This window comes from Antedon mediterranea, chromosome 1 (assembly GCF_964355755.1).
Source record: "Antedon mediterranea chromosome 1, ecAntMedi1.1, whole genome shotgun sequence".
Classification (NCBI taxonomy): domain Eukaryota; kingdom Metazoa; phylum Echinodermata; class Crinoidea; order Comatulida; family Antedonidae; genus Antedon; species Antedon mediterranea.
The window spans coordinates 8,398,891-8,423,286 of NC_092670.1; the positions used below are offsets into that span (position 1 = coordinate 8,398,891).

The following is a 24,396-nucleotide window of genomic DNA, read 5'->3' on the forward strand; positions in this document are numbered from 1 at the left end:
ATAAAAATTGATTAAAAACGTACTTTTGACAGTTGTCATTATTCTATAAAGCTCGTTTTTTGTGTTCATGTTCGGGTAGAGAGGCTATAAACTCAGGGGAGGAATATAAAATACCCTCCCTTTTCACCAAGACAGAAATGAATGAGATCAGTAAGAAGAATGCAAGAGTTTTGAAAAATAAGATATTTAGAATGGATAGCATGGAATGATCTATTTAATGAAAACCGTAAGGTTAGAGTCCATACACTGTGCAAGTCCAAGCTCCTTATATCTTGGCTCTGTGTGTATGTGAGACGCTTCATACCCGGATGTAAAACTTTTTTTTATATACCCATACTTATAATATTTATAATGTAACTGTTTTTCTTCATAGATCATAATATTCTAGATCATCATCCGACTCGTCATCACTAATATTATAATCTTCATTATCATTCATTGAATCGGTAGGGGGTGTTTTTATGTTTTGGCAGTTTTTACATTTACATAAGTCTGTACATAGTAGTCCAGATTTCAAACAGGAACATCTTCCTTTTCACAATTTCCCACTTTACAGCTACAGTGAATTGACTGTAATAGGACCTGAGGAGCTGGTGGATTTGTTATCCATGTGATTGCAAGCTGTTTGTCCTTCATTTGCCATCCATGTCCAACTGGAGACGGGGCATGGATACATTGTTGGAATGATCGCCTATGGATTGCAGCCTGATAATTACAGCATTTACAATGATGGATGAGAGCGTCCCTTGTTGGTGGTAGACTTAGTTCTGTAGCTGAGGATGACCGACAGAAAACTTTGTATCTTGTGTCATTAATACTTGTAGAAGCTTGTCCATAGAGCATACACACAAACGACTCAAGTGTGTCGATAGTCTCCTGCTTGAGAGTAAATTCTCTGCCAATGTCTCTAAAGGCTTCTATATATTCTTTATTTTCTAAAGCAAGTGCCAGTGCTTTTTTTTTCCACTTGGGATGAACCAGTCAAGTGTCGTATTGTCAATCCAAGTCCAAGAGACTTCGGAGATTGCTTTTTACCTTTTGATGTTAAATAAACAATGTCCTGGCAAATGGATAAAATTTTAACATGGTCTCAGGAGATACATCGACATAAGTTGCCATGTTTGGTTCAAATGTGACACCAATACACCATGCAATTAAGTTGTAAAGGTGAAATGGAATCATCTTTATTGCTTCCTTCAAATTTATATCGTCTGATATTGGAGGCCAATTACAACTCATAGCAGGTGAATCTTTTATTTCGTTGTGTACAATTGTACCTGCATTAAAAACAGTTCTAACCTTTTCTAGACTTATGTCATGATGTATTGCTAGAATGGTGTTTTCAATTTCTATTTCAGAGCTAGATTCACCAGTTGTTGAATACTCCTCTTCAGATGACTTGATACGATCTAACACACTTCCAGTTGAAAGTTCCTCTGTAAATACCATCTCACATTGGTTTTTACGATAAGGCTTGTGGAAGCACAATTGCGGAAAGTCTTGCTTCATTCGTTCTTTAAGTCTATCAGATCTAAAGTAGGAATTAAATGAAATTAAAAAATTGTTTCACTATGCCTAATTAATGGATACTATGAGGACAGTATTATTCAAATCAAAATAGAATACTGCTGTTCATTGACATTTAAATGCTTTATTAAAACTTTAATTTGTTTGTATTATGTTTTTGTTCTTTAGATTATGTATTTCATTTTATATGTACCTGTAATTAATCATTTCAAGCCCTTCATGCTGTTTAACAATCTTTGTAAACAATTGTACCAATTTCCGCATCCTTAAAATGTCTTGATTTTTTATGAGACGCTCCTGAATGACTGTTTGCTTGAAAACTTGATATGATGCATCATACTCTGGTTTTAGTGAAGCATCCGTTCTAAAAAAAGATAGATAATACACTTTGAAAATGCAATAGTCATGTAGTGAGACAGTCTCTTGATCATAAGGTTGCTGTCCACTTGGGGTGTTTATTTAATACTATGTATAGCACAACTATAAATGGTAATAATGTACAGTACTTACTTATGACTACCTGTCCTCCTTGACAGAAATCTAGTATCCTGTAGCAAGAACGATGGTAGCGAACTTCTAATGCTACACAGTCCTTGTCCCGTATGTGTATCAACACATTTTCATCAGTTTTAGCTTCTGCAGCTTGGTGTAAAAGTCCTTAAGATACAAATAAAGACAAATAAAGTAAAATAAGAATTACTTAATGCATAACAATTCTGTCAGCATTTTATCATTATTTATTTAAATTTTATTCTAAAAACTGTATTATCCCAAACTGGGAATTCACAACAGTAGAAATATTTGTTTGAATTTTATTACTGTAATGCAAAATACTGTAATGCTATTACGTATCGAGGTCACCTAAAAACAATCAATGGTGTCACATACCTCCATCTTTGGTTTCTGCTTGACACAGTTTATCCTTCTTGCGTTTATGATAGACTGTTATGTAGCAATCAACCTTGTTGCAAATTATGCAAACAGCTGGTAAGACTGAGCGACTAGGCCTAGTATGACGACCTTGCTTGGATAAGGCACCCTGCTGGTGATGGACGAGGCCAGTACCGAAGATGATCGTAGTTTTTTCGTTGTTGTTAGATACAAGTCTTCATCGCTACTACCTTTACTACTTTCACTACTAGAACTAGAATCTTATTTTCACATCTTTTAACAGCTTTAACAATTCGTGTGTTGTCAATAAACCGTCGGTAGCATGTTGGGTGAAACCCTTCATTATGTAGGCCTTTTCAAAACTACCTTCAAATAGATGACGTGAGGCTTCGGCTAGGATACGGTCGTAACCATCCAATTTTTGCCATTTACTGGCACATTCTGTTACCCTTTTCCACCGTACATTTGTAAACGGGCTTACCTTTTCTGATACAACGGATTCTAAATGTATAATACACTTAAATTCTTTCGAATGTTTGCGTTTTTTTTCTTTGTCTGCTCGCATGCTTCGTCCATGTTGACAGCTATAGTGTGTTATGGTTAAAGTAGATGAAGCGTGACGGACTATCTTAATTGGTAAAATTTATTTGCCAGTATTTATTTCTTCGTATTTGCATGATTATACTATTATCATTACAATTTTAATTTTACATTGTTCCATCCACACTGTAGATGGACTCCACAGAGTTTTCAGCCCTCTATATAATTTTTGCTCTTTTGACGTTCCATAGAAACAAAAACATTGAACATGGGGTAGGCCTACTGTACTGTAAGCTAGTCATTTTGTGTGCGAGAAAAACGTCTGTAAAATCATCAATTTAAAAATGTATTTGTTACTTTTTATGTGATTCTTTTTCATGAAAGTGCCAATTCTAAAGTGTGGTATTCAGAATAAATGTTTGGAGTTAAAATACAAGGCAGGTGCGAAAGATAAATATTTGTAATCTTAGGTCTGGGTCTTAGCTTTCGTGATCTTAGTTAGGTCTTAGGGAGTCTTAGCTTTCGTGGTCTTAGGTTTCGTGAAACCCCGTAAGTAAAGTATCTTGCCTACGGATACAAGCAATGCGGCGAGAGTTGGATTCGAACCTAGGTCTGACGATCGGTTGTCCAACGTCCAACACACTGCGCCACACGCCCTCACTAAATAATTAAATTATTAGGATGAGGCCTAGGCCTAGATAATCTACCTAGGCCTAGGGCCCTATTACTAGGCCTACTAGGCTAGGCCTAGAGGGCCTATAGGTCCTCATATAGGCTAGCCAGTATAGCTAGCTACTACTACTACTAGAGGGCCAGGCTTATTAATTTTATGCTTTAGTACTATATGAGACTAGCCTAGACCTAGGCCTATGTAGCACAGGCGATCTAGTCTAACATAGGGGGCCAGGCTATGTATCTCCTCGGGCCTACCTACCTAGCCTTGTAGTAGGCCTACCTAGGCTAGTAGGCCTAGCCTATAGGGCCTAGGCTAGGCCTAGCCCTTTAAGTAGGTGACCAATCCAAATGGGAACAAATTATGTTATGCCTACCTGTCAAACCAATCTCTACGCCAATTGCATTCCACTGATATCTTTTTTTTTATTACATTTTTATAATTCGCGTCTGATTTGTTGAACAGCACCTCATTTTCTTGTACAAGGAGGACTAATGTTTCGTCTAGGCCCATAGACGACTCCATCGCGATTGACTCTCGATGATATCTGTCTGATTTTTTTTTTGCCGCTTGCCATAAATAAAGCTCTCTGATTGGTTGAAATATTTTTATCGTTCGCGTCCAAATAAAATATCGCTCATGCAAGCGGTATGTAAAACTATCTTTTTATCGTAAACGATAGAATCGTATAGTTATCGTCCTAGTGTGAACGGTTCTATTGATTTTAACTTAAGCGATTTTTTTCTATCGTGTATAGTTATAGTTATCGTCGTAGTATAAACAGGCCTTTAGACTAACTGACTGCACGAAGTAGGCCTACACGACGTACACGCACGCGCCAGGTGATACATCCTTCCTGTGCGTTCCATAAGTTCTTTTTAAAAGATCCAAACGTCTTGGTGTTTGGTAGTTCAAATTTGTATTTTTAAGCGTAAAACTAATAATTAATAGAATAAATGGTTTTGGTTGTAATTATTGACTTGTAAAATATATTCGTAAGTCTTTTGCTAAATGAATGTCGATTTAAATTGAATAATCTCTTTTTATTAAGGCTTGACTAGGCCTGTAGTAAAAAATCGTAGTGTTAGTATGCCCAGCAAAAAAAAAAGTGGGAGGCCAAGCAAAACCCTGAGCCTATACCGGACTATATAATAAGTATTTATATCAGCCTTATTATATATATATAGTAAATTAAAGAACTACAACATCGTTTTAGTCATATGGTACACTACCAGCCATCTTTGAGTGACTATTCCTGGAGTTGAATCCTTTGTTATAAAAAAAAATGCATACCGTTCACAAATTTAATATTAAAACAATCCATTTGTTTAAATGTTTTTGTTAAAATAAGTGGTACAGTAATTGGAAATATAATAAACATAATAAAGTAAAGAAAAAGAGTAATCAAAATTATAAATAGAGAAACTAGATTTGGACTCGTCACGGTGACGAGTTAGGCTATCCCGCAATGCATCGTAACATACATATGCTATTTATTAGGCTTAGCCTACAGTAAGCTGCACCACAGCGATTGTATAAACAGCATAGCATCGTTCAACAAGCGTCAACAGTTGACTGTATTGGCATTGTAGACGGTTTAGTTGACGGTTAGTTTTTATTTTACACCACTCACGTTTATTTAATTGTTTGAATATGATGAAATTTTCAAATTAAAAATAAAGTTCATGTGTCTGAAGGAGAATGTTTTAAGTAATAACATTATTGAAAATTGAAAGGAAATTGATAACGTTTATGCAATATGCGCTCTACTGTATTGAATGTGACGAACTGTGTCGAAAGAGACAAAATTCCTATATTTTACATTTGTGTGGCCATACGATGTTTGACGTGCCCGTGTGTCATTTTTTCATTCATAATTCATCAAATATGAAAGCAATATATCATAAAACTATAAAAAACAATATTCAAGCACAAAAACGGGCTTTATATGCTGCGTACGGGCTAAGTGCGCAAAAGCGTGTGCTCAACGCACATCTGAAATGCTTAAAATGTCCTGAAACGTGTAGAAAGTTGATTAGAAATTGATTTTGAGCATTTTTAACTTTCAAAGCGTGCTTACGCACGAAAATAAATGTTGAAAATTTTGCTGATGATACAGGAAGATGACCCTTGACATGAAGCATACATGTGTCAAGTGGTATTTAATTTATAGTCAATCAACACGACAATATTTTCATTAAACCAAAGTTTCTTGCACAACTACTTATATACGCGCATCTGCTGGCCAAGTTACAACATAACTGCTACCGCTGTTTTTGAGATCTGCATGCAACTGAAATTTTTTACAATAACAATAGGCTATATCTCTACAGATAGCAATAGTCTAATAAAAATAGAAATCAATTTTAGAAAAGAAAACTTTAAGTTTATATTTTGCATATTAATTGTATTTTGGAATGAAGTAATATAAGTGCATTCTAGCTTTTAGATGAACGATAAGTAAAAAGTTTTTTTGCCTTGAAAACAATTCCAGGTGGGGACAACTAAATCGTATCCTAATAGTATTAAAAGTCAATTTTTACTTCACAAGCTGCATCTATTTCTTTTTGCTTTTGCTGTCTGGAATAATAATACAGTGCTGTATTTAATAATGTATTATCTATATATAAATTTACGTAAGGGCAAAATTCGGTAAATCGCGCCTTACTTCTAGAATTTTCACTCGATGGTATGTAAAGTTGGTTCGTACTTTCGGTACTGATTTTAACCGCCTGATGTAACCCTGTTTACTAATTAAATTGAGTTAGATAATTAGTTATTGACGATTAAAACGAATTTAGGTTCAAAGATTTGCCCCAAATAGGGGTGTTTTCCGATCGTGGTATACACTGTCTAATGGATGTCCATCTTGAAAAATACCCACCAAAAAAATGCGAGGAGGCTTCGCATTTTTCTATCTCCTCCTACGATAATTGTTTTTAATAGCTGAAAACCGGTTGAACAGCTAGAGTACACCATCATAATGTTGAAGACAGGCCGATTTTCTTTAAAAAATACTATTTTGATAGATTTAATATACGATTATACAAATGTATTGATTTGCGATGAATGGAACATCCCAATCTCTCAGTCTGCCAGAGTTTGGTTTAACACAAGTACTGTAGGTAAATTTATGAGCCCTTGGTTTAACACATACGGTAGGTAAATATATGGGCCCTTTGAGAATAAACTTGCAATACTTTGACAATACTGTAAATACCTATTAACTATTTTTCATTTGAATCGAACATTTCTTACTGTGAATGTTCGTACTGTTAGATGTAATATAAAAATATATACAAATAAACTTTATTACTGAGACTGTGGATAGGCTCTACTGTTAGATATACAAATAAACTTTATACTGACAGTTCCTTCTCAACGTTTGTATTAATTAATAATTACCAAAAATATAAACGTCGTAGTGGTGTATCGTGACATGTACTTTAATATTTCAATCGATTATGACAGTGACAGTTTTAACAAAGTATTAAATCGCAAATGTTTTAGGCCTACTGTATTTAGAGGTATATTATTTATAGGCCTATAAAACATGAACAAAATATTTCGTTACTCAGTGGATAAAGAATATATTTAAAAATTGTTCCTCTTTGTACCTATCCGCTTTCCCATCCCTCAACCCTAATGTTACATAGCGAGGAGGCTTCGCATTTTCCTATCTCCTCCTACGATAATTGTTTTTAATAGCTGAAAACCGGTTGAACAGCTAGAGTACACCATCATAATGTTTAAGACAGGCCGATTTTCTTTTAAAAATACTATTTTGATAGATTGCTAGAGTACACCATCATAATGTTGAAGACAGGCCGATTTTCTTTAAAAAATACTATTTTGATAGATTTAATATACGATTATACAAATGTATTGATTTGCGATGAATGGAACATCCAGTTTGGTTTAACACAAGTACTGTAGGTAAATTTATGAGCCCTTGGTTTAACACATACGGTAGGTAAATATATGGGCCCTTTGAGAATAAACTTGCAATAGGTTCGGAAAATGTTAAAAACCAATTTCTATTATTTGAATCGGTAAACAGTTTCCATTTATTATACATTGATAATGAAACATGAAATATTCCTATTTATGTCCCTCGAGGTTCATTACAATTTATATTTAGTACTCCCACGGACTTCATCTTAGCCACTCCCCCGAGTGCTAAGGCCAAATTTATGATACCCTACTTTCTATGTAAGTTTAGTTACAGTTAGTTCTTGACGATAATACAACGAATTTAGGTTACACCCTTCGGCCGCGAAAACGTTTCTGTACAAATATGATACCGATTGGCTTTATTTCATTCAACAGCGACCATAATCTCGCCAATTACAGGATAGATAAACTATTTTATTATTGATGTGCTTATAAATTAAGACTCATGTAAACAGCTTGATTACATCATTTTACAGACAAACGAAACTTTTTTAAACCTACTGTTTCAATAACTGAGTATAATACTGTATACGTTTTCATAAGTAAGTGCATATACATTTTCGTGTTTTCATTGACGAGATTGTAATAGTAACTTCAGTAACTATTACAGTACTTATTTATTATACGACACAAGACAATTGTATCTGACAGGTACGTACATTATTCTAAAAAATAAGTCTAGATAGATCCCTTAGGCGTCATAAATCACAGGCCAACAAATCAGTACTCATGACAGAAATTCGACCCAGTTTGGTTCACACAAATGTTTACAGGAAGTTCAACACCACAACCGATGATTTGCCCTAAATATTTAGGTAGACTACAGTTTAATTTTTCACTGAATAGGAGCTTGAATTTCCGATTTCCATTTCGCAGAATGTCTAGGTCTATTTATTTAGTTTGGTTCTTATAATATATAAATACAATCAACTTTATTACTGCGGTTCCATCACCACCACCACGTGCCGCCGCCCAATTCCCGTACATACATTTCCATTTCTCCCTAATTTCTTTAATCCACATAAATTAATTGTCCTTTATGGAATCCAGTATTGGTTTTGTTGTCTCTATTTCTGAATACCCCAATTAGGGGGACACTTCCGTTTTTGTTTAGTGTCCCAAAAAAGTCCCCGTCCGTGGATTCTACTTTATTCGAGAACCATCTGTGAGCACCCCTAGATGGTACGCGAGCGAAGCGAGCGTGCCATCTAGTTATAAATAATTTGTAAACTATGGAAGTTTTCTTCCATAGTTATTTATAATTTTTTTAGCCTACAAAAGTTTCATTCTTTTTGCCTTTTTAGTTGTTTTTTATGGAAATATTATCTTTAAACAAATCTGTGAAAAAAAATTCTCAAACCATGAATAGTCTATTATTATCAGGCCCGTATGCAGCATTTACAATGGGGGGGTGCGAGCGAAGCGAGCAACAATGGCTGGGGGCCAGGGGGCCGCCAATGGCCCCCGGTCAGGGGCCGAAGGCCGTGGCAGAATTTGCGTTATTTGACGTTCTAAAGACTGATTTAAGACTCTCTGTTGTGGCTTGGGCTAGTTGAACGATGGACACCAGAACTTAACGCTTTCATGATGAGGCCAACTCAGACAGCGTCATACGACGCTGTCTGAGTTGGCCTTCCCTTGTTTAGGCGCCGTATTCGATAGTGTCTGTATATCCAGACACGTCTTTACCGCCGGTTAAGTTGTCTGTATTTCCAGCAAACACTTTACCGCGTACATGAAGCGCTAAGCTATTGCTTGTCGTCACATGATCGACTGCGCATGTTTTACATCGAGTTTGTAGTCAGTTCAGATTCCGTAATTTAATTACCGGTATTTTTTCATTTTATATTAGCATATTTTTGTTGTATACCATTGATAATGTAAATTTTGTATATATATAATGATATTGTCTTTAGTTAAACAAGACAAGAAAAAATACCAACTGAGGAAATGGTGGACCTTTTGGGAACGCACATCATGAGGTAATTTCCCGATTGATCGTAATCAAAACGGTACTGGGTTTGGTCTACTAGCGTTCCTGCTCCCAACCAGTACATCCATTCATAGAAGCCTTAATGAAGTAAGCCTACCTGGTGGTGGCCATAGAACGGTCCCGAGATAACGACTATACTTCGGCTTTAGTCGATAGAAGATTGAATAAATTGTTAGAGATAGAGTATACGATGTTATGATTATGTGTAGATATGTGATTTGTTCTTTTTATTCAAATGATGTTATGTATTTAATAAATTTGTTATATCAATTAATTTAATTATCGTAGATTGCATGTTATGTGATGAATATTATTTAATAGATTTTTGATATATTATTATTATTATATTAATAAAAAAGATATTTGTTAGTATACGGGCCTGATTATTAGTTAATTTATTTTCTTTCAGATTACAGAATACAGCATGAAATATAAATGTGAACACTGTGGAGTTAAGTTGGAATTCAGTGACTTGAAAGAACATTTAGGATTACACAATCATTCTAAAGAAATAAAATGTGAGCTCTGTGAACATACAATTGACAAGTGTAAGCTACATAACCAGACACCATATGAATGTGATCATGAGGAGGAAGGAAATCGGAATTTGAAAAAACATTTGAGCACAAACACAGGAGAGACACCATATGAATGTGAGCATGAGAGGGAAGGAAATCGGAATTTGAAAAAATATTTGAGCACAAACAGAGGAGAGACACCATATGAAGGTGAGCATGAGAAGGAAGGAAATCGGAATTTAAAAAAACATTTGAGCACAAACACAGGAGAGACACCATATGAATGTGAGCATGAGAAGGAAGGAAATCTGAATTTGAAAAAACATTTGAGCACAAACACAGGAGAGACACCATATGAATGTGAGCATGAGAAAGAAGGAAATCGGAATTTGAAAAAACATTTGAGCACAAACACAGGAGAGACACCATATGAATGTGAGCATGAGAAAGAAGGAAATCGGAATTTAAAAAAACATTTGAGCACAAACACAGGAGAGACACCATATGAATGTGAGCATGAGAAGGAAGGAAATCTGAATTTGAAAAAACATTTGAGCACAAACACAGGAGAGACACCATATGAATGTGAGCATGAGAAAGAAGGAAATCGGAATTTGAAAAAACATTGGAGAACAAACACAGGCGAGACACCATATGAATGTGAGCATGAGAAGGAAGGAAATCGAAATTTGAACAAACATTTGAGGACAAACACAGGTGAGACACCATATGAATGTGAGCATGGGAAAGAAGGAAATCGGAATTTGAAAAAACATTTGAGAACAAACACAGGAGAGACACCATATGAATGTGAGCATGAGAAGGAAGGAAATCGAAATTTGAACAAACATTTGAGGACAAACACAGAAGAGACACCATATGAATGTGAGCATGAGAAGGAAGGAAATCGGAATTTGAACAAACATTTGAGGACAAACACAGGAGAGACACCATATGAATGTGAGCATGCGAAAGATGGAAATCGGAATTTGAAAAAACATTTGAGAACAAACACAGGAGAGACACCATATGAATGTGAGCATGAGAAGGAAGGAAATCGAAATTTGAACAAACATTTGAGGACAAACACAGGAGAGACACCATATGAATGTGAGCATGAGAAGGAAGGAAATCGGAATTTGAAAAAACATTTGAGCACAAACGTAGGAGAGACACCATATGAATGTGAGCATGAGAAGGAAGGAAATCGGAATTTAAAAAAACATTTGAGCACAAACACAGGAGAGACACCATATGAATGTGATCATGAGAAGGAAGGAAATCTTAATTTGAAAAAACATTTGAGCACGAACACAGGAGAGACACCATATGAATGTGAGCATGAGAAAGTAGGAAATCAGAATTTGAAAAAACATTTGAGCACAAACACAGGAGAGACACCATATGAATGTGAGCATGAGAAAGATGGAAATCGGAATTTGAAAAAACATTTGAGAACAAACACAGGAGAGACACCATATGAATGTGAGCATGAGAAGGAAGGAAATCGAAATTTGAACAAACATTTGAGGACAAACACAGGTGAGACACCATATGAATGTGAGCATGGGAAAGAAGGAAATCGGAATTTGAAAAAACATTTGAGAACCAACACAGGAGAGACACCATATGAATGTGAGCATGAGAAGGAAGGAAATCGAAATTTGAACAAACATTTGAGGACAAACACAGGAGAGACACCATATGAATGTGGGCATGAGAAGGAAGGAAATCGGAATTTGAAAAAACATTTGAGCACAAACGCAGGAGAGACACCATATGAATGTGAACATTGCGGGAAGAAATTCAAATGGAAGTCAACTTTGAAAACACATTTGAGAACACACAAAAGAGAGACACCATATGAATGTCAAAATTGTGGAAAGAAATTTAAACAAAGCTGGAATAGGAAAATGCATTTGAGAAAACACACAAGAGAGACACAATATCAACGTGAACATTGTGGTAAGAAATTTAAACAAAATGGAAATTTAGAGATTCTTTTGAGAAAATACACAGGAGAGACACCATATGAATGTGAGCATGAGAAGGAAGGAAATCGAAATTTGAACAAACATTTGAGGACAAACACAGGAGAGACACCATATGAATGTGGGCATGAGAAGGAAGGAAATCGGAATTTGAAAAAACATTTGAGCACAAACGCAGGAGAGACACCATATGAATGTGAACATTGCGGGAAGAAATTCAAATGGAAGTCAACTTTGAAAACACATTTGAGAACACACAAAAGAGAGACACCATATGAATGTCAAAATTGTGGAAAGAAATTTAAACAAAGCTGGAATAGGAAAATGCATTTGAGAAAACACACAAGAGAGACACAATATCAACGTGAACATTGTGGTAAGAAATTTAAACAAAATGGAAATTTAGAGATTCTTTTGAGAAAATACACAGGAGAGACACCATATGATTGTGAACATGGTGGTAAGAAATTGAAACAAAATGGAAATTTAAAGATTCGTTTGAGAAAACACACAGGAGAGACACCATATGATTGTGAAAAAGAGAAGGAAGGAAATCTGAATTTAAAAAAACATTTGAGCACAAACATGGGAGAGACACCATATGAATGTGAGCATGAGAAGGAAGGAAATCGGAATTTGAAAAAACATTTGAGCACAAACACAGGAGAGACACCATATGAATGTGAGCATGAGAAGGAAGGAAATCGGAATTTGAAAAAACATTTGAGCACAAACACAGGAGAGACACCATATGAATGTGAACATTGCGGGAAGAAATTCAAATTGAAGTCAACTTTGAAAGCACATTTGAGAACACACAAAAGAGAGACACCATATGAATGTCAAAATTGTGCGAAGAAATTTAAGCAAAGCTGGAATTTGAAAATGCATTTGAGAAAACACACAAGAGAGACACAATATCAACGTGAACATTGTGGTAAGAAATTTAAACAAAATGGAAATTTAGAGATTCGTTTGAGAAAATACACAGGAGAGACACCATATGAATGTGAACATTGTGGAAAGAAAATTAAACTAAATGGAAATTTGAAAATGCATTTGAGAACACACACAGGAGAGACACCATATGAATGTGAACATTGTGGTATTAAATTTAAACTAAGGTGGAATTTGAAAATTCATTTGGGAACACACACAGGAGAGACACCATATGAATGTCAACATTGTGGACAGAAATTTAAACAAAATGGAAATTTGAAAATGCATTTGAGAACACACACAGGAGAGACACCATATGAATGTGAACATTGTGGTAAGAAATTTAAACAAAATGGGGACTTGAAAAGACATTTGAGAATACACACAGGAGAGGCACCATATGAATGTGCGCATTGTGGTAAGAAATTTAAACTAAATGGAAATTTGAAGATTCATTTGAGAACACACACAGGAGAGACACCATATCAATGTCAACATTGTGGACAGAAATTTAAACAAAATGGAAATTTGAAAATGCATTTGAGAACACACACAGGAGAGACACCATATGAATGTGAACATTGTGGTAAGAAATTTAAACACAATTGGGACTTGAAAAGACATTTAAGAATACACACAGGAGAGGCACCATATCAATGTGCACATTGTGGTAAGAAATTTAAACTAAATGGAAATTTGAAGATTCATTTGAGAACACACACAGGAGAGACACCATATGATTGTGAACATTGTGGACAGAAATTTACACAAAATGGAAGTTTGAAGATACATTTGAGAACACACACTAGAGACGCACCATATGAATGTGAACATTGTGGTAAGAAATTTAAACACAATGGGGACTTGAAAAGACATTTGAGAATACACACAGGAGAGGCACCATATGAATGTGAACATTGTGGTAAGAAATTTAAACAAAATGGAAATTTGAAGATACATTTGAGAAAACACACAGGAGAGACACCATATGAATGTGAACATTGTGGAAAGAAATTTAAACTAAATGGAAATTTGAAGATACATTTGAGAATACACACAGGAAAGACACCATATGAATGTGAACATTGTGGTAAGAAATTTAAACTCAATGGAAATTTGAAAAGACATTTGAGAATACACACAGGAGATACACCTTATGAATGTGAACATTGTGGGAAGAAATTTAAACAAAGCTGGAATTTGAAAATGCATTTGAGAACACACACAGGAGAGACACCATATGAATGTGAACATTGTGGTAAGAAATTTAAACACAATGGAGACTTGAAAAGACATTTGAGAATACACACAGGAGAGACACCATATGAATGTGAACATTGTGGTAAGAAATTTAAACACAATGGGGACTTGAAAAGACATTTGAGAATACACACAGGAGAGGCACCATATGAATGTGAACATTGTGGTAAGAAATTTAAACTAAGGTGGAATTTGAAATTTCATTTGGGAACACACACAGGAGACACACCATATGAATGTGAACATTGTGGTAAGAAATTTAAACGAAGTGGAAGTTTGAAGATACATTTGAGAACACACACAGGAGAGACACCATATGAATGTCAACATTGTGGTAAGAAATTTAAACAAAATGGAAATTTGAAAATGCATTTGAGAACACACACAGGACAGGCACCATATGAATGTGCACATTGTGGTAAGAAATTTAAACACAATGGGGACTTGAAAAGACATTTGAGAATACACACAGGAGAGGCACCATATGAATGTGAACATTGTGGTAAGAAATTTAAACAAAATGGGGTTTTGAAAAGACATTTGAGAACACACACAAGAAAGGCATCATATGAATGTGAACATTGTGGTAAGAAATTTAAACAAAATGGGGTTTTGAAAAGACATTTGAGAACACACACAAGAAAGGCATCATATGAATGTGAACATTGTGGAACGAAATTTACACGGAATGCTACTTTGAATGCACATTTAAAAACACATAACACACCTTATGAAATTTAAATGGAAGCCAACTTTGAAAGCACATTTGAGAGAACACACAAGAGACACAATATGAACGTGAACATTGTGGGAAGAAATTTAAAGAAAGGGGGAATTGAACAAACATTTGAAAGTACACATAGGAGAGAAACCATATGAATGTGAACATTGTGGAAAGAAATTTAGCTGCAGTGAGAATTTGAAAAAAAGAAACATTTTAGAGTACACACAGGAGAGACACCATATGACTGTAAACAATGTTGAAGAAAATTTAATTTAAACAAAATGGAGAATTAAAAATATGGAACAGACCATATGAAGTGAACATTGTGGTAAGAAATTTAAACTAAATGGTTGGAATTTGATAATGCATCTAAGAATACACATAGGAGAGACACCATATGAATGTGAATATTGTGGACATAACAGAAATTTAAACAAAGTGTGGATTTAAAAAGACATTTAAGAACACAAAAAATGATAAACACTTTGGGGAAAAAAATAAACAAAATGATACTTTCACACCACACACAGAAGAAAGACCATGTGACGATTATGGAAGAAATGCAATCAAAGGGGTGATTTGGAAAGACAGAACAAAATGTAAGAAATACACCAACACAAAACAGTTGGGGTGGGGGCGGAAATTAACAAAATGAAAGCACCCAGAAACTGATATTTCGGCCCAAGTTAAAAAATGTGCCCAAATATGGTAGTGATATGACATGTCCATAAATGGGTCACAATTTTTTTGTCTCATAAATTTTGATAGCGTAGACAGCTTTAGAGCAACAAAAGAATATAAATTTTGTGGGAAAATAATTGTACTTTTGAACACACAGTGGTGATTTGAAGGAACATTTTAGAAAACCAACAAGAGATACACTACAGTATTATAAATGTGAACATTGTGCGAAGAAATTTAAAGTGATAATTTGAAAAGACATGTGAGAATTCACATGAGAGAGAATTAATAGGTTAAGTTTGAATATTTTTTGGGGAAAATCAACAGAAATATTTATTTCAGATAAATGAGTTACTATAATGCAGTACTCATTAATTTGAGCCATAATAATTGAAGAATATAATTATGTAGATTACTGTATTCCCTGATACAAAAAACTAATACATAGAAGTTTTTAAAGAGTTTTAAGATTTGATATTATAAAACAATGTCAATCAAGCAAATCAAACAAAATAGATAATAATAAATCATTCCAAAGTGAGAATTTTAAAAAAAAAACATTTTAGAACTCGCACAATGAATCCGAATATTGTGAGAATAAAAAAAACATTTTAGAACTCGCACAATGAATCTGAATATTGTGAGAATAAAAAAACATTTTAGAACTCGTACAATGAATCTGAATATTGTGAGAATAAAAAAAAACATTTTAGAACTCGCACAATGAATCTGAATATTGTGAGAATAAAAAAAACATTTTAGAACTCGCACAATGAATCTGAATATTGTGAGATAAAAAAAAACATTTAGAACTCGCACAATGAATCTGAATATTGTGAGAATAAAAAAAAAAACATTTTAGAACTCGCACAATGAATCTGAATATTGTGAGAATAAAAAAACATTTTAGAACTCGCACAATGAATCTGAATATTGTGAGAATAAAAAAAACATTTTAGAACTCGCACAATGAATCTGAATATTGTGAGAATAAAAAAAAACATTTTAGAACTCGCACAATGAATCTGAATATTGTGAGAATAAAAAAAACATTTAAAAATATACACTGCAGAGACACAACACAATATAAATGAAATTTGTGGAAAAAAAATTTAAAACTAATATTCAACAACATTTAAGATTACATTTGAGGATACAAACAAGAGAGAAAACATACTGTACTGTATAAATGTTAATGTTCTGTGTGTTGCTGTTTTTTGTTTTGTTTAAAGTACACACACACTTTCAATTCTAAATGTACACTCTTTTACTTATTAGTTAGTAAATTGTTGTTTTAACATTTATTATAGTACTATGATACCTAGGACTTTATTATTTTAATTCACTTTTTTATAACATTATACATTTTTGGTTTTGTTTACACTTTGTTTCGTTTGTGATATTTTTTTCAAAAATTATAATAAACCTTTTCTATGATTTATAATGTACAGTAGCCTTCCTATGTAATAAAGCCTTTCTATGATTTTTATTTCAAAGTAACAGTTTTCTTTTATAGTCGGTTTTTGTAACAATAAAATCAAGTTTTATTCATATATATTCAAGATGCTGTATAATATACTATTTTCTTTGTGTATATTTGTAAACACATGGCGACACAACAAGGGATAGATAGATAGTAGTTTGTATTTTATATTTTTAGTCGCGTGGACGTGACTCTATAGTTCACTATGTCGGTCGGTCGGTCTGTCGGTCCGGTATCACTATGCGTTTTAGCACCCGACTTATGGCTGTTGGCCTTGTTATGTTGAAGTTGAGGTATTCATGAGCAGAGGTACACTATAGGTTATGTTTTGGAAAAAAAAGTGTATACTGTAGTCATTAGAATTTTAAAGTACTGTAGTTATATTATAGATAACTGATTTTGCTGCAGTTTTGCAATCGATCAGAATATTCAAAACTTAATGTTGTTACGTGTTGTCAAAAGAATTGACACAACAATGTAACACTCAATCCAAGGAGTAACAACTCTCTTCTAAATCCAATTATCTAATTATAGTGGAATTTCAATACAATTCTACATAATTGGCGTTATACAGTATACTGTAAAGGCAGTGACGATCCACTATTAGATCTCTAGATAAAGCCTTTCTCCACCCACTCTACACAATGGTAGAGTGGGTCGATTATAATGTCTCGGGGCGTTACTCAACAAGTACTCTTACGGCATCTAAATAGATAATTCAATTTGCTTAATTATACTCTCAACCAATCAAATACCGTAAATAAGTACTTGTCTGCCAGTCTATGATCCTATTTATTGCTGAGGAATGCCATTCAGTTGTATACAGTGGCAGCGAGAGAACGACTGAGGAAGACGATAATTATCATTGAGGTAGGTACACGTTCCTAAACTGAAATATTGATTATGAGACAATCGGCGTGTGTGTTTCTTATAATTGTTAGCAGGATACTCGAAAATGTATTGCCGATTTTCTTAAGATTTTAACGGATAGGTTCATAGCTGTATGGGAACACGTTATTCAATTTCATATGACTAGTAGATCAAATATCAAGCTGACCACAGCAATGGAAAGTTTCACCATAGGGATTTTCATTGCTTATTACGTATTTGTTGATATGTGGCATTGGCCCTCGCAATTAACACTCTAACTATCTATTTTGTTTGTAACGTATTGTATAGGGCTTGGTTCTATTTGATACGGCTTGGTAATTAGGAGGACCCCGATTTATGTTTCTTTTCCCAGAAAAATAGTAGGCCTAATGCCTTAAAATAACGCAAGCTAATATCACTCAAATTAATCCGTTACCATTAGGCCTCAGTAAATCTAATTAAAACAAAAGCTGTATACACGACATTAAAGTCGAATACGCCAATTTTAAATTCTTTGACATTATTCTGTTACAAAACTACTGTATGTACATAAGTTTGTTTTTCAATATAGTGTAGCTAACATGAATAGTACTACTAAGTATAGCCTGGAGGAAGTAGAATTATAGTTTTGACAATTGTATTTTTTTATAGATTTATTGATGAATGAATATGACTTCAACAAAGAAGAATTTAACAGTGTAAATACCAACATGAAATGCAAATGTGAACACTGTGGAGATGAATTTGAGTTCAGGGATTTGAAGGAACATTTAGGAATACACGTACATAGTAAAGAGTTTAAATGTGAAAACTCCGAGGATTTTCTGCTAAATGGCCAAACACCATATTATGACTTTGAACATTGTAGGCCTAGAATTGAAGAAAGTAAACATTTTGGACTACCCATTGTCGAAAAATCTTCATATGAATTTGAACATTGTCGAAATGACGAAAGTGAGAATTCAAGTAACACTGCCGTAGAAGCTTCGTATGAATTAGAACATTGTCGAAATGAAGAAAATGAGAATTTGGGAAACACCGTATACTAAATCTGATGAAAATTGTGGAACTGAAGAAAGGGGTGATTTGGGAATTCACACTTTCGAAGAAACTTCGTTTGGTTGTGAAAATTGTGGGAAAGTGATGATTTAACAAAACCATTTTAAAATTCACACAAGAGAGACACAACATGAATGTGAACATTGTGGGAAGACATTTAAACAGAATGCGAATTTGAAAAAGCATTTGAGAATACACACAGGAGAAGCACCATTTGAATGTAAACACTGTGGGAAGAATTTTAAAGAAAGGGGGAATTTAAACAAGCATTTGCGGATGCATACAGGAGAGAAACCATATGATTGTGAATACTGTGGGAAGAAATTTAGATCTAGTGTAAATTTGACAAAACATTTGAGAGTACACACAGGAGAGAAGCCATACGAATGTGAACAGTGTCAAAGGAAATTTAAACACAGTGGGCAATTAAAAATACATTTTAGAACTCACACAGGGGAGACACCGTATGGATGTGAACATTGTGGAAAGAAATTTAAATAGAGAGTGATTTTGAGAGAACATTTGATTGAGAATACACACAGGAGAGAAACCATATGAATGTATATTTTGCGCGAAGAACTTTAGAACTAGTAGTTATTTAAATATACATTTGAGATTACACACAGGATGCAAATCGTATGAATGTGAATATTGTGGACAGAAATTTATCACTAATGGGACTTTAAAAAAACATTTGATAATTCACACCGGAGAGACACCTTATGAATGTGAGCATTGTGGAAAGAAATTTGAACATAATGGATATTTAAAATTACATTTGAGAATACACACGGGAGAGAAACCATATAAATGTGAACAATGTGGAATACAATTTCAATGGGATAAAACCTTCAAAAGGCATCTAAAAACACACACACACAGACACTCTTTAAATGAAAACACTGTGCTATCATCTTTAAATTCAATTACATTATTACCAATCAATCAATTACAAAATTAGAACTTACATATTTCTTTTCACTCTGATTGTTAAAGCATTTGATTGAAAAGATGGAATTTCTCAATATAAAATATTGTGTTTTGGTAAAGATATGAGGCACATATATTTTTTATTCTGTAGATGGATTCATGACAGAGAAATCAGTTAACTGAACATTTTGTTTAAGTTTTTCATATCTCCCTTTATTTTATGTTATTGTAAAGTGTATTGATTTTATGTATCGTATTCCTCGTTTTCGTCCGTCACAAAATAGTGTAATTATTATTTGTACAGTGTTACCGCTAGAATAGGCCAAAATAGTAACAATCGGTAATATTACGTGTGTTTACTCGCTTTTGAAATCTTTTCAATGCAAATTAAAGAGAAATAATATCAAATTGTACCATTCTAAAAATATTAACAGTAAATATTCGTGCAACAATTTTTAAACAAAATTAACTAGGGCAACTACATTGTAAATTATTGCATCTCTAAATTATTTATGGAGTGCTACGATGACATGACTGATCTATTATATTTAAGTTATTGAAATGTTATTTCAATGTGATTTCATTATAACAGTGTTTACAATGTTATAGGCTTTGATTTATTTTTATATTTGCTTTCATTTTAATTACTTATATGTATGCAATCGTGTTTTCAATCAAATAGTTTATAGGCCAGTGTGTTTTGGAGTATATCGCAAAAATAATAGCAGTTTGTACAGTAGGTCAGTGGTGTAGGAAAGAGTGGTATCGCACAAAATAATAGCAGTTTGTACAGTAGGTCAGTGGTGTAGGAAAGAGTGGTATCGCACAAAATAATAGCAGTTTGTACAGTAGTAGGTCAGTGGTGTAGGAAAGAGTGGTATCGCACAAAATAATAGCAGTTTGTACAGTAGGTCAGTGGTGTAGGAAAGAGTGGTATCGCACAAAATAATAGCAGTTTGTACAGTAGGTCAGTGGTGTAGGAAAGAGTGGTATCGCACAAAATAATAGCAGTTTGTACAGTAGGTCAGTGGTGTAGGAAAGAGTGGTATCGCACAAAATAATAGCAGTTTGTACAGTAGGTCAGTGGTGTAGGAAAGAGTGGTATCGCACAAAATAATAGCAGTTTGTACAGTAGGTCAGTGGTGTAGGAAAGAGTGGTATCGCACAAAATAATAGCATTTTGTACAGTAGGTCAGTGGTGTAGGAAAGAGTGGTATCGCACAAAATAATAGCAGTTTGTACAGTAGGTCAGTGGTGTAGGAAAGAGTGGTATCGCACAAAATAATAGCAGTTTGTACAGTAGGTCAGTGGTGTAGGAAAGAGTGGTATCGCACAAAATAATAGCAGTTTGTACAGTAGGTCAGTGGTGTAGGAAAGAGTGGTATCGCACAAAATAATAGCAGTTTGTACAGTAGGTCAGTGGTGTAGGAAAGAGTGGTATCGCACAAAATAATAGCAGTTTGTACAGTAGGTCAGTGGTGTAGGAAAGAGTGGTATCGCACAAAATAATAGCAGTTTGTACAGTAGGTCAGTGGTGTAGGAAAGAGTGGTATCGCACAAAATAATAGCAGTTTGTACAGTAGGTCAGTGGTGTAGGAAAGAGTGGTATCGCACAAAATAATAGCAGTTTGTACAGTAGGTCAGTGGTGTAGGAAAGAGTGGTATCGCACAAAATAATAGCAGTTTGTACAGTAGGTCAGTGGTGTAGGAAAGAGTGGTATCGCACAAAATAATAGCAGTTTGTACAGTAGGTCAGTGGTGTAGGAAAGAGTGGTATCGCACAAAATTCCAACAATGCAGAATTACCAATTTATTTGGTTATGTAGTTTGCAATGTTTAATATCTCTGTTTCATTTGATTTAGTATAAAAGTGGAAATTACAATAAAATATTATGATTGCCTTATTTAAATTTAATGTTTCTTCATTTATTTATTTGACCAAAAAACAATAATGTAAAACAAAACTGAGGAGGAGAATCGGTGGTCAGGACGGTAAAGCAAAGATTTATAATATTCAAAATCATCATATAAAACAAGGAAAAAAATCATTTAGCGATTTAGAGAAAGATTTATAATTGCCCAGAAGGATTCAGAGTCAATTGATGATAAAATATAAAGCACTGTCTACATAGCACTATCAACATTTTATGTGACAAAAAATGTGATGAGTGTGGACGTGATGATGTCATATACCATATTTGGGCATTTCACTACCATATTTGGGCAAATCACACTCTTAGTTTGATAAGACAAAGCTATAGGAAGAGATTCAGAAACAGCTAATTAATTTAATTCATTTCGTCACTTTGACGAATTATTTGTGATCATTGTGAAAACACAATTTTACTGACGTTTCATTTTTTTTAAATAAACTATGAGCGCAAAACATTGATGTATTCCATCCATGACTTGATGCATAGGCCTACTATTATAGAGTGCTGCTATTAGTGTCGTATTTAATATGTACAGTATATACGGTATATCTATATACAGTGTAGTAGGTGAAATTACGTGACCCACACTATGTTCTAATGTTTTGGTATGATGATGACAATTTCGGAAGATAATGATTTGAGCAAAAGATATAACTCTTTTAAAATGTTTAGGCCCTATAACTTTGACGAAAGACATGATAAAACTACATTTTAATTCAACTGACCATTATTATAATGTCAACATTCAACAATTTTTATATGAATTCATATCTACATTTCAGCAGCTTCACATTTTCCCAATTGGAAAAACTCGTATCATCAACATGCGGCCACCGGAGCACTTTTTGGTAGTGGTTCATCTCGGCCGGTTACAGAACGCGATATTGTATTGAGCGCCAAAAGTGCCCGTTATGATAGTGTAATAGTGACGACGTGTACAACACAGGCTTTAAAGTTAACGATGTTTTTATGATGTATTTATTTGGATTCGATAATAAAGTACTGTATTTGAGAGTGTCTCAAATAAAAATTTTAAACAGTTAGCCAGCTTTATATATAAAATAAATCGAATAGTACAATATGTTTTGTGTTTTAATGTTAATTAATACTTAATGAGTTACTATATTATTACAATGTATATACTGCTATACCATTATAATATAATTTCAAGTTAACGATGTTTTTATGATGTATTTATTTTGATTTGAAAATAAAATACTGTATTTAAGAGTGTCACAAATAATATTTTTAAACAGTTAGCAGCTTTATATATAAAATAAATTGAATAGTACAATATATTTCGTTTTATGTTTAAATGTGAATTAATACTGAATGAGTTACATTTATTACAGTAGAATGTATATACTGCTATATTATAATATAATTAGTTTAATAAAAAAACGAAATAAATGATTTAAAATGATATGAGTATCTTTGCGTTGATTCAATCTACTTAGAAAATGCAGTCAACACAACGGCATCATCAAAATGCGTGCATACTTTCTATAAAACAAATAATACTAATCCCCTATATTGTGCTAATCACAAACAAATCAAAGCAACAATATTGAATAAAAAGAAAGTATGTCTTTGTGATGACGCTTTGATTTCATTCATTATAGAAACAATACATCATAATTATAGGATAATTGGTCATTTGTCTTTGAGGCGCTTTGATTTAATGCATATAATAAAACACATAAGACAAAACATAATGTTCGGTTGCTTTTCGTAAACCAAAAAGTCGGAAGATGCGTAAATCAAAGGTAATTTTGTGTCAATAGTAAAAAGTGTCCTTTGCGAAAGGCACACAATAGTTGCGCAAATAATGGTCTACTCTCTGTATTAAATGGGGGGGGGGGGGTGCTAGTACGTACATGTTCACTTTCAAACTGATTTATCTTTGACTGCAACAAAAATGAACGACTGTATCCAGTGTAGAGAACCTGTTAATCATCGCCAGGAGGCTGTTTTTTGCGAGGAGTGCCAACATCGAACTTGCGGTACTGGTATAACACGTGCTGCCTATCTTGCTGGTATCCGCGACGGCTACATTGATTGGACGTGTAATAAATGTGTGCGACCTGTTCCAGAGGAACCTGCAGCCCAACTAGATGTCTTTGTTGGAGACCTTGGAGCATTTGAAGAGCCTGCAGTTGTTGAGGAACAAAACTTACCAAACCCATATCGAGTACCAAATCAATAAGAACAATAAAATCTTTGATCGCGTCAGAATATTATTTAGCTGTTTTTTTTTTTTTTTTGCTATTTTGAAATTTCCTGTCACTGGACCCTAATAGAAATTGTTTCCTTTTGTAATGATGAATTGGGTCGTCCTAAATATATTTTGATTTTGTCTAAAGCCTACATATCATTACAATTTTGTTTTGGCCTATTTTTTAGTGCGTTGTGTTCCTTATCAGTTGATC

General features: G+C 34.0%; 2 protein-coding genes across 2 annotated transcripts; one reads left to right on the forward strand and one right to left on the reverse strand.

The window, feature by feature from the left end:
- Window positions 1–755: 755 nt before the first annotated feature.
- On the reverse strand, window positions 756–2,065 carry LOC140055256 (uncharacterized). The gene is made up of 3 exons (XM_072100544.1): window positions 2,038–2,065; window positions 1,721–1,891; window positions 756–1,531 (listed from the first exon to the last, which is right to left on the reverse strand). Exons 2-3 carry the CDS (start codon window positions 1,789–1,791, stop codon window positions 1,045–1,047), a joined length of 558 nt encoding a protein of 185 aa, XP_071956645.1. The 5' UTR covers window positions 1,792–1,891; window positions 2,038–2,065; the 3' UTR covers window positions 756–1,044.
- A 10,346-nt stretch (window positions 2,066–12,411) lies between these two features.
- On the forward strand, window positions 12,412–19,678 carry LOC140040929 (uncharacterized). Its single transcript, XM_072087213.1, has 4 exons — window positions 12,412–12,547; window positions 13,838–15,025; window positions 18,696–19,084; window positions 19,212–19,678. Exons 1-4 carry the CDS (start codon window positions 12,412–12,414, stop codon window positions 19,602–19,604), a joined length of 2,106 nt encoding a protein of 701 aa, XP_071943314.1. The 3' UTR covers window positions 19,605–19,678.
- Window positions 19,679–24,396: the final 4,718 nt, after the last annotated feature.